General features: G+C 37.7%; 1 protein-coding gene across 1 annotated transcript in view; it reads left to right on the top strand.

The window, feature by feature from the left end:
- LOC150081723 (uncharacterized) overlaps nt 1-12,689 on the top strand; it is a 305,523-nt gene that overhangs the window by 45,811 nt on the left and 247,023 nt on the right. The window contains exon 2 of the mRNA XM_090380297.1: nt 9,075-9,193. Coding sequence (XP_090236423.1) covers nt 9,075-9,193 — 119 coding nt within the window. The remainder of the gene's footprint in view (nt 1-9,074; nt 9,194-12,689) is intronic.

Genomic DNA, 12,689 nt, shown 5'->3' with positions numbered 1-12,689 from the left:
CTTCCACAAGCCTACCTGTACTTTTTCTGCCATTGATCTCTCTATCTGCTCCCCTTCTCTACTCCCTTCACTCACTTGGGAGGTGGAGGAGAATCCATACGGAAGTGATCACTTCCCTGTGATTAACCTCGTTGTACAGTGGGAAACCATGTCTTCCCTTCAGGTTACCACGGTGGAAGATTGATCAGGCTGACTGGACTGCCTTCCAACATCAGGCAAATTTTGATCTTAGCACGTTCAGTCAAGAGCCGATCAATGATGCAGTTAAGTACATCACAGAAAATATTGTCCAAGCAGCTGCGAATGCTGTTCCAAAAACATCTGCCCGGTTTCCACCATTTCCCAAACCTTGGTGCAATTCACAATGCACAGCAGCAAAAAAGGCTCAAAACAAAGCGTGGGGGATATTTCGCCGATATCCTACCACGAACAACCTTATAGCCTTCAAACGTGCACGAGCCAAAGCACGCTACATCCGTCGTCAGAGTCAAAAGGAATCGTGGATCCGTTTTACATCATCTATTAACCAGTCTACCAACTTCAAGGTAGTCTGGGATAAAATCCAGAAAATGAAGGGGAAATATACATCCCACCCTTCTTCAATCCTAGATTATAATGGATGCGCTATTGCAGATCCAACTGCAATAGCCAATGCTCTTGGGGAAACATTCTCTAACATCTCTGCAGCATCTTCGTATTCCCCAGAGTTCCTGGTCCTGAAATACAAAATCGAAAAACAGGCACTTAACTTTAAATGTAAGAGCATTTATCCCTACAATGGGGATTTCACTATTCAGGAACTCAAAAGAGCCCTCGCTCTTTCCAAAGCAAGTGCCGTTGGACCAGATGGCATTCATTATGAAATGATTAAACATCTTTCACCAAAATCTATGGATTGTCTGCTCCTTCTGTATAACAGAATCTTTACTGAAGGGCAGTTTCCGGACTCCTGGCGAAAGGCAATTGTTCTTGCCTTTCCTAAGCCAGGAAAGGATCCAAAAGTCACCACCAATTATCGTCCTATTGCTCTGACTAGCTGTCTGTGCAAAATCCTGGAGAGAATGGTTAATTCTCGTTTAATTTGGTATCTAGAAACATATGACCTTCTCTCCAACATCCAGTGTGGCTTCCGAAGGAACCGGTCCACTTTGGACCATCTTATTAGATTGGAAGCATCCATCCGGGATGCTTTCCTAAAACGCGAGCACTTGGTGTTGGTGTTCTTTGACATGGAAAAAGCATATGACACAACTTGGAGATTTGGCATTTTAAAAGATTTGCATAACCTAGGCCTTAGAGGGCATCTCCCCTTTTTCATTCAAAACTTTTTCGCCAAACGATCGTTCCAAGTTTGTGTGGGATCCTCACTCTCTCGCTCCTTTAACCAAGAGGAGGGAGTACCACAAGGATCAGTATTAAGTGTCACGCTTTTTGCCATCAAAATAAATTCCATCACAGAACAACTTCCTCCAACTGTAAACAGTGCCCTCTATGTTGATGACTTTAGCATTTTTTGCCAGTCGTGCAACATGAGGGTTATTGAAAGACAACTGCAGAAAGCCATCGATTCCTGGGCACTTGCTAATGGCTTCAGGTCTGAATTCCTGGGCACTTGCTAATGGCTTCAGGCTCTCGCCGGAGAAGACCGTTTGTGTACAATTTTGTCGCAAGCGTAATCTTCATCCTGAACCTGAATTAAGGCTCGGACAAAATGCTATTCCAGTAGCAGCGAACACAAAATTCTTGGGACTCATATTCGATAAAAAATTGACCTTTTTGGATCATATTCGCCAACTCCGCACAAAGTGCACAAGAGCTCTTAATATGCTCCGCTCGCTCTCCTCCTTATCTTGGGGTGCAGACCGATGCACCCTTCTACGGCTTTACCGTGCACTTGTGCAATCCAAATTAGATTATGGGTCCCAAGTATATTCTTCAGCCAGAGACAGTGTACTTCGATGGCTGGATCCTATCCATCATCAGGCTATACGTATTGCTACTGGAGCATTTCGAACATCTCCTGTCCAGAGCTTATATGTCGAAGCAAACGAACCACCGTTATCATTTCGACGTAAGCAGTTGTCTTTAAAGTACGCTTTAAAACTGAAATCCCTGCCAGACCATCCTACGTGGCCCTTCGTTTTTGAGCCACGATGGGAAAACTTGTACAAAACCCGTAAGACTGCCAATCGTCCTTTTGGTATTCGTGTCCAAGAGCTACTCAACAAACTCAATATCAAGGTAGACAAGGTTGCCCAAACATCAAAGCAACCCTTTCCACCCTGGCATGCTCGTGTCCCGGCATGCGACTTGTCGCTTAGAAACTGGGGAAAGTCGGACACTCCATCATGTGTCTACCTGCAGCTTCATTCAGCACACCGAACTGAATATTCCGACTTCGAGCCAGTCTACACAGACGGTTCGAAGTCAGAATCATATGTGGGATCTGCTGCTGTCTTTACAGACAGCACTATATAAGAGCAGATTCCCTCTGAATGCAGCATATTTACTGCAGAGCTGCACGCAATTGAGTTAGCCTTGGATCAAATTAGTAAATGCCAATACCAACGGTTCATTTTATATTCCGACTCTCTTAGCATGTTACAGGCTTTAATATCTGTGAGGTATAATCCTCATCCAGTTCTGTCTAGCATCCAGCAGAAGATTCACGTTCTCCATGAACGCGAATATGACATCCGCTTCTGCTGGATTCCCAGCCACATTGGGATTAGGGGAAATGATTTGGCTGACACCGCAGCCAAATCAACAATTCCCAATAATAACCGCTGCCTGTTAGTCCCCCATACAGACTACAGGCAAATAGTACATCAAAAGATACATTCCCAATGGCAGGATTCGTGGAATAGACAGACTGCGAATAAATTATATCGTATAAAGCCTGTAATTGAACCGTGGCAGTCTAGTCTGCGCAGGAATCGTAAGGGGCAAGTTGTTCTAGCTCGTCTCCGCATAGGACACAGTCATCTTACACATTCTTTTCTGCTGAGTGCAGATGACTGTCCTATGTGCGAGAACTGTGACACCATTTTATCTATTTATCACATTTTAACCATATGTCCACGTTTTACCCCTGAACGTGATTTTTATTTTACCGCTTTAATCATCTGGCTGAGCCTTATACACTCAGCCAGATTTTATCCGACAATGACCACGTTTTTGCTGTTTTTAGCTTTTTAAAATCAATAAACGTTTTTGCTTATATATAAAATTTACACTTTATTGTGATTTTCTGTTTTTTATACATTTGTTAAATTTTTTGACATAGTGACCTAACTAATTAGGTCACTGAAAGTTTACTCTTTTATACATGACCTGGTCTTGGCGCATTATAGCCTAAGTTGCTAATGCGCCAATAAAACCCAAATCAAATCAAAGCCATGCCCTACCCTCATGGTCAGAGGGATAGGATTCAGGCTCGTGGTGATGCGTGTATGGTGTCTGGTTAGCCCGTTTCACTCCTGAGTGCATTTATTGCTTGCAAGGTAGTGGATGTCCCTTTGGGCTCCATTGAGCCCGGGCACTGAAACATACTAAAAACATTGAATCCTGATAAATTTATTTCTTCAGGTGCCCCAACCAGTCCCTTTCTGCGGGTATAGTGTCTGGGTGGCCTATTCCACTCCTGAGCGCATTTATTGTTTGCGAGGTAGTGGATGTCTCTTTGGGCTTTGTGGTGGGTGGGTGGGAAGCCCGGGCACTGAACCATATTAAAAAAACATTATGAACTCTGATAAACTTATTTCTTCAGGTGCCCAAACCCAGTCCCTATATATGGATGGAGAGTCAGATAACACTAATACTGCAAAGAGATCCAGAATTGAAATAACGTCGGGGCCTATCCCAAGATTTTTAATTATGCATTCTAACGGTGAAAAACCTATTGGGAAAATGTAACCTTTTTTATACAGAAAGGTATGTATAAAACCTTTTAATGATGTATTTTCTTATTCCACTTGTGTTTTTCCTTCTACTTGAAAATTTGCTCACATCCAGCTAAATTTCTAAAAACAGTGGCAAATACTTCTCTTTATAATTATTGTCTTATTGCATATACCGCTCTTTTTTTCACAATAATGGAGAAATCCATCAATTGCCAACTTTTAAACTATCTTGAAACTTTCCATGTGATCAATGATTGTCAAGATGGATTCTGATAGTGTTGATCCATATATTGGTGATATATACTGGTCATGTATTCGTTTGTGTTCCTAAGACTTTTGATTGTGTTTTGCATAGTCTTCTAAACAATCCCATTTTATAGATTGCCTCTTACTTTCTGCAGTTGGGTAGCCAGTTTTCTCTCTGACTGCTAACTACAATTGCTAGTAGACAGGGTCTGTGTTGCCCATGCACCATAAAAAAATGAAAACCAATGAACAGCAAAGGCAATTCTCTATCATCTAACTTCTTTACTGAAGCTGATGCTTGTCAAGGTTCTGCTCTTCCCTGACTCTTGCCCATTTATTTATATTAATGACCTGTTTTCACTGTTTGTAAATACTATCCATAGATTTGCCCACTGTTATCCACCTTCAGTGTTTTGAATATGCACCACCACTCCTTAAATGCTGATCTCTAGGTAATTCTGCATTGGGGCAAAAAAAAACCTTAGTTTTGTCTTTCTTCTTGCAAAAAGCTTACTGCTCCTATGCCTATCTTTATTGATTTCAGATTTCTAGACAAGATTACATATTGTTATTAGGGATGGCACTGAAATCTAATTTCTCTTGGAATGAGCATATCACTGATATTACTTATTCTGCATTAGAAAAACTGGGTTTTCTTTTTTTGCTCTTGGTATTACTTTTCTTTTAAACAACTACTCACTGTGTACAAATCTCAAATGTGCCTTACCATGGAATATTGTTACAACTTCTGGGGTGGTGCTACCCAAAACCTCTTGAGCTTCTTGACAGTGTTTAGCAGAGGGCAGACAGTTAGTGACCTGTCTCTTACAAAGTGTTGTCTCTCTCTGTCTCATAGATGTTTAGTTTTTGCTACTTGCCTTTTCTGTAGATATTTCCATGGAAATTATTATTTTGAATTGGCATATATAATTCTTCCATTCTCGTTGAAACCAGTCCAGACGTGTTGCAACCAGTAGGCATCCACTCGCTGTCCAATGATACATAACTAACTCACAGAATCAACTTTTCCTCTTCTTCATTTATGGTAGTAAAACTATTAATGTAATTTGCTGAAAATGACACACTTCAATCAAAACTTTTGTGACTTAAAAGTTTATATAGTTTCTCCAGTGAAATGACTGAGGATTGTCAAGAACTTTTAATTTGTTAAATGTGGAATTAAAATTCTTCATTAAATATTTATTATAACATAACTAAAATTCAATGGAGCAATAAATCTACACAACAAAATTTAATTTATTGCAAGTAAAATTTTTAAAATGAACAAAAGTTCAGCCACAGAATAAATAGTGTTTTCTGTTGCTGATGCACTTACTGTAATGAGTAATTTTTAAGTTGGTGAGCTTCAGGTGAGCATGTGGCTGTGTTTAGCAAGCATTATATGGAGTTGTGCTTGTTTTTAAATATAAATTGGGAACTGCGGAAAGACTAGTTTGTATGAAATTCTCAGCTTTATACAGGGTGATTCACTACCAGTGCGACAAACTTGCAGGAGGTGAGGTGTAGAGGGCACAAAGATGAATCGGAATCACGTAGCATTGCAGGGTCCAGCGGGATCGCTGTTCACGCGACCTCCCATTCAACGTCCTCTACTGCATGGCATTTCGGACCCTGCAATGCTATGTGATTCCGATTCGTCTTTGTGCCCCCTACACCTCCTGCAAGTTTGTCGCACTGGTAGTGAATCACCCTGTATATATAAACAGTAGTAGGTGGTGTCAGCATGCTGAGCATTGTCAAGAATATAATTTCAAGTTATTAAGCAGTAGATAAAAGGTGTTTGCAAGTGACAATGTTGTTTCTTACCGTGAACAGTGATCTTGAATGTTGAAATATATTGCTGGAATGTACAAAACATATACTTTTCAAATGGATCCAGAAAAGGTAAGGAGTACAAAATTAAGGTGAAGTTTGCAGAGAATGGAAATGGATACCGATTAGAATGACAGTATACAGCAGGGGGTGGCCAACTTAATTTATGATGCGATCTACTTTTTTTCTTCAAAATGTGCTGCAATCTACCATCTCAAGAATTTCATTGCACATCGTTAAAAAAGTTAATCAACACATATTGAAATATGTTGTTTATAAATTTTAAAATTAAATACAATTAAGAATTTTTATTTTAAATTCATACGTATTTAAATTTTTAATTTATGTGAAGTTTGTGACTTCGTCTCATCTTCCAAGCTTTCAAAATTGGAGATATACTGTGATAAGGCCAACTGTAAAGAATCTTCTATAGCAAATCAGTAAGAGTAGAGCGATTCTTCATCTTTCTTTGTTTCAAATATGAAAAGGCCGATTCACATAAATATGTGGAACCAAAACAGGAATTTAAAAGTTCACTGCATTTTTTTACATTTGGTTACTTTTCTCGGCAAACATATTTCCAAAAGTCCTTTTTTGATGATCTGGCTTTTAGGAAGATATCATTTTGCAATGTAATAATTTCATTTTCAAGTAATATTTTCTGCAATTTGTTTCGTATCTAAGTCGACATTAAATATATTGAACAATGTCTTCAATTGTTTTAAAATCACTGAATCTGGTTTCAAAATCATCCACAACTTGCTCAATTTCAGAAACATATTTCTTGCTATTAAATTTAAAAACAGGATATTTTTGCAAATGACCTTGCATATTTGGGAAATGATTGAATTTTTTTCCTTTCAAATCCTTAGTCATTGCCAAAAATTGATATCTATATGCAGAAATACTACTAATCATGTCGCCACATTTTTTATTTTTTCCTTGTAATTCCAAATTCAGGTCACTTAATTTACTGGTAAAATCTGCCAAAAAAAAAAAAAAATAGATCGCACAACCACTCCATATCTTGTAGTTGCTCATAATCATCACCTTTTGCTGAATGAAATTTTAAAAATTTCATTCAGCAAATTTCTAAATATCTGTAGAAACTTACTCTGACTCATCCACTCACATCTGTGTGTAATATCAGATCTGGTTCATTTTCATCGAGTTGCATTTTGAAAAGTCTCCCATGAAGAGATTTGTTGGAATTCACATTGATGTCCTTTGATGGAATTCACAATTTTAAAAGATATGTCCATAATACTTTTAGTATTTAATCTTTTACTGGCTAACACTTGGTGGATGATACAGTGGTAACTCAGAAAATCTGGGAATTCATCATCCTTTTGGCACAATGCAATGAATCCGTTAAGATGCCCCATCATTGCTTTAGCTCCATCTGTTGTTATTGATATGAGCATAAATGGTGGTCATTTTATTTTTTCAAAGGTCACTACTAAGTGGAAAATTCGATTGGTATTTACCGTAGAGTGCGTTGAAATGCATTTCTAAATTTCCTTTTTTGGGTATAACCACGGAAGAATTTCAAATCAAACAACAACATTTTTCTTTTATCATTACAAAAAAGTATTCTAGTTCCGACTCTTGATGAAAATGATACATTTTACTCTTTTTTGTAGTATCCATTTTAAATCAGAGGGTATTAAATTAACGTATAAGTACTGTCCAGTTATTAATATTAAGTAAGCTAAATAAGAATTCGACATATACACTATGCTCTCCACAACATAACTATGTGAATTTTCACTAGACAAGCCTAGCAGCCGTGCGGCGGCAAGAGTAGTCATGTTGTTCAATGGATTTGTAATAAGCATATGCAGTAGGACACATAATAATAATATTTAGATTTTGACTAATCTATTTTTTATATATATTTAAAATTTGTCATGGTCGACCGAAATTAAAGCCACGATCGACCTGTTGGCCACGCCTGGTACAGGGTAGGATTAGAGTTCCAGGTCTGAATTTCTAAAATATGCTTTAACATTGAATAAGAAAAGCTTTTTGATTAAATTGAAATTAAGCACTTTTTTTTTAACCATGTGAAAGTATTGCTGTAGCCTGTAACTACAGCAAGTTTTTCCTGCAAAGGAAACTATAGTTACAAGTAGACAAATAAAGAAAAATTTTAAATAATTGACTGAAAATTAAAAGAAATAGAAAAATAGAGAAATTAAAAATATAGTCTACGCTCAACATTCAACACAGAATTCCACCATAATGGTGATTTTGTAGTTGTAACAGAGCAGGCTCCTACAGGTAAGCACACACAGCTCATACAGCAAAATAGCTAAAATAAAATTATCCTTCTACTTTTGTTCTCTGGTACAACATCAATTCACATGCATTTCCTGAAAATTGCAATCTCCAAAAATACAAGTGTAAATGGCAGTAAATATTTTGTCTTCTCAGAATTTAACCAATGCATTTTACTAAGTACTGTAGGTTTTAATACCTTTAGTGTTTGGGGTTTTCATTAAGAAAAAAAAAGGGTTTTATTTTAGTTGGATAGATGGATGGCTCTGTAGTTGTGCTAGGGCAATTGGAATTATTGCTCCCTTGTTGCAGCATCCCATATTGAACACTTATTTTCTTCCACTGATATTGTAGTTGTGAGGCACTTCTCCTTCATCCTATCAAGGATTAACAGTTAACTGAAATTTCTAGGTAGCTCTACCTAGAAAATTCAGCACTCTACACTAACTCTATTGTACAAAACTGCTGTTTTTGGCAGTCTGCTATTTTGTCTGTGTAATCTGCATTGTGTACTACCTCTATTATCATAAATAATAGAATGAATTGTTATTTGCTGTATACAGCACTAATGTGGCATTTTAAATCTAATGTATGTGCTTTGTATAAATATAACTTTTTAACAAGATGTGATTGGGAATGTATTGTTCTCCTGCCAACAACCCAGTGTAGGCATGCCCCACGCATACTTACAAATTATAAGTTCATGCAGAACAAAGTGATTATCATTATTATTCTCAAAGTTGTATTTCAATTTTTGAAATCTTATGATGGTTTTTTTTTTAGCTTATAGATATATCTGGTATCTTTATTTAGGTGGGTTTGCAATTGTGTTTTTGGTGAAAAGCTCAACAGGAATACGTTATGCCCTGAAACGAATGTTTGTTAATGATGAGCATGGGCTTTGTGTTTGTAAACGAGAAATTCAGATAATGGTAAAGTATAATAATTTTTTATTTTATATATAAGGAGCTTAGTTTATGCTGCATTGTTAAAAACATTTCATTTCTATGTTCGTAGCACTGTGTTACTTAAAAGATAGACCAGGGAAATAAAATTCATTAATATACATAAACTTGTCTGACTAATCTGAATGGATACTGTGATGCAGTAACAAAGGAGCTGGATGTAAAATAAATCATCCCTTTATTAATAATTTTGATATCGTATGCTTTGATTTTAGAAAAGCTTTTGATACTGTTGTACAGAAAAGACTGCTTTACAAATTGGAGCACTGTAATATTAAGGGCAAGTTAATATTATGAATAAAGGGATGATTAAGTAGTAGAAAATAGTGGTTATTAATGGATACTGCTCTTCATGGGCTGATGCTATTAGTGGAGTCCTTCAGGATTCATGCTGTATCACTGTTGTTTTCAGTATTTATTAATGCTATTGATGAAAGTGCTTTTAGTGGGATTTTTAGGAGCATCATCAACTAAGGCCATATTGCTTCATATATATTGTCTGTAAATTGCGTGTGTTCCAAGGTAGATTTTCTATTTTTCTGGAAACAATACCCTGAGTTTCTGGTGGAAAAACCTATGCTACCCTCGCCTGAGACTGACAGACTCAGCCACTTTGTGAAAAGGCCTCATAAAAATTCCTCCTGTCATCAACAGGACTGAAACTTAAGTCTTTTCCACCCAGTGTGGGGAGGAGAGCAATCCTACCAACTGTGCTACCCAGGACATTGATGAAGGTATATCAGGCTTAATGTCTAAGTTTGTAGATGATACAAAGTTTGGCAGGGTGGTTAATGTCAGTAATGAAGATATGCTTCTGCAGCATTATCAAGAGAAAAATTAGGCAGATCAGCTAAGAAATAGCAATTGGAGTTTAACATTGACAAATCCAAGGTACTGCATATGGGTAACATATTAGCTGTGTGGTACTACACTCAGGGTAGTGGAAAATGAAAAGATCTGGGGGTAATTGTGCAGTCTGATATGAAGTTCTCTGAGCAGTGCAGACAAGCTGCCAGGACAGCTCATTGGGTTATGTCAATGATATACAGGAATTTTGCTAGTAGGAATAAGGAGGTGATTATCCCATTGCATAAGGGAATGGTCAGGTCACATCTTGAGTACTACATGCAGGTCTGGAGGCATCATTTTAGGAACGATATGGAGCTGCTGGAATTGGGTATAGAGAGAAGGGCAATGAGATTGGTGAAGGGAGCAAAGGGGTGTTCTTACCAAGAAAGGCTTCAGTTCTGCAAATTGCAGCATCTGGAGACTAGGCACCTGTGAGGTGATCTGATTGAGCTGTTTAAGGCTTTGAATGGCTTGAGCAAACGGAATGCCAATGGGATTTTTCCTCTTGCCCAGATTATGCATGTAAGGGGGACATAAATTAAAATTGAAGAAGAATGGTTGCAAAATAGATGTAGTAGTAGTAGTGGTGGCATGTGATGCAAGAAAGCAAGTGTATGAGCTTATGCAGCATCAGCCAAAAAAAAAAAAAAAAAATCACACTGTTCCCTTCAAATGCCTGTCCAGTTCCTCCTTAAATTTATTCAACCTATCAACTTCCACAACGACAGATGGAAGTTTGTTCCAGCAATTAACCACCCGCTGGCTAAAGGCAAATTTCCGCACATCTATTCTACCTCTGTCCTTTCTTAATTTGAATTTATGCCCCCTTAGGTTCATAATCTGAACAAGTGGAAGGATCTCATCAGAATTCAGCGTGCTCAACCCATTCAAGGCCTTATATACCTCAATCAGATCACCATGCAGGTGCCTAGTCTCCAGCCACTGCAATTTGCAGAACTTAAGCATCTCTTGGTAAGAGGATCCCTTCATTCCCCTCACCAATCTTGTTGCCCTTCTCTGTACACGCTCAAGTAAATCTACATCCTTCCTAAAATGAGGCCTCCCGACCTGTACGCAGTACTCAAGGCGTGGCCTGACCATTGCCTTACACAGAGGAACAATCACCTCCTTTTCCCTACTAGCAAAATTCCTATATATCATTGACAAAACCCCATGACCTGCCCTGGCAGCCTGTTTACATTGCTCAGAAGTTTGTCTTCAATATGGGTTGTTGATTGTTGGAACAAACTTCAGATATCAGTGTGAATTTAATAAATACTCATCCTCCAATAATATTAATGTGAAAGAACCACTCATGTGACATGAAAGTATTAATGACAAGTTAAGAGTGGAATTAATCCAAGTGATCAAAAAGTGTGGGGACTCTACTAATATTTGGGAAATGATGAAACTTGCTGGCTATTTGGATGAATCTATTTTAAAGAAGTCTCCTTAGCACTATATATCAATTTGGGTCCTTTTGCAACTGCTGATAGCTCCTTTGTTATATTCTGAATAATTTCTTCAGTCATTACAAACCTGTAACCTTTCAAGAGGGCTTTAAGCTTGGGGGAGATCACAGGAAGTAAATCTGATGAGTATGACAGATGGGGGACCACAGTGTGATGGAGTGTTTCACAAGGAATTCTTGAATGGAAAGTACCAAGTGTGCATGATTTTTGTTATGAAAGCAAATGTCAATTCCCTGAAGCCTACTTTTCTGACTCCTTTAACTGAATAGCATTGTTCAATCATTTCAGAACTGTTTTGTAGTATTTCTGTCTCACTATTTGACCATGCAGGACAAATTCATAATGAAAAATTTCATGTGAGTTAAAAAAAAATAAGCACAATCTTCACATTTGATCAAAATTTCTGCTTTTTTTAGGCCTTGGAGAAGGCAAAGTCTTCTATTGAGAGGACTGGGCCTCTGTTCCGACGTCATAATCATACATCCCTGATTTGTCACAAGTAATGGTGGAAGAAACAGTTGTGGGTTCTGGATACTGACATTTTGGAATTCATTGTTCTCTGTGATGATTAGTGAGGATGCAAGGCACAAACATGTCTGAAACACATCACATTTCCAAATCTTGTTTTAAAAGCTTGTTATATTTATATTAATTGATATATCTATAAGCAAGTGATCGAATAATTGGTTTTTGCAGTTAAGGGGTCCACTAGAACGAAGATCATTTACGATAGATAAGTGTCCCCTCTTTGAACTTTGTAAACCACTGAAAAGCCTTTAAACAGCATCTTCTCTGAAAACTGTTTTTACTTTTCATGGATTCTAATGCACTTTCCTCTAATTTGAAATAAAAGTTGATGAATATTTGCTCAGAGTTCCAGTAATGACAATATATACAATAACATCATTCTCTACCACTGTCAGTGTAGTACCACAGAGTTGATACGTTGCTCTGGGGTTGCTGTTTCCCATATGTAATACTTTACATTTGTCAATGTTAAACTTCATTTGCCACCTCTCAGCCCATCTGCTCAACCTTTCCAGATCCTGTTGCAGTAGCATAGTGTCAGTAGTGTCCTTGACAACCCTACCAACCTTCGTATCGTCTGCAAACTTGGACATTAAGCTTGATATACCATCATC

This window comes from Mastigoproctus giganteus, chromosome 8 (genome assembly GCF_048544385.1).
Source record: "Mastigoproctus giganteus isolate SK-2022 chromosome 8, ASM4854438v1, whole genome shotgun sequence".
In the NCBI taxonomy this organism is placed as follows: domain Eukaryota; kingdom Metazoa; phylum Arthropoda; class Arachnida; order Uropygi; family Thelyphonidae; genus Mastigoproctus; species Mastigoproctus giganteus.
Note: the sequence above shows the minus strand (reverse complement) of the source record. Positions and strands in the feature narration are given on the sequence as shown.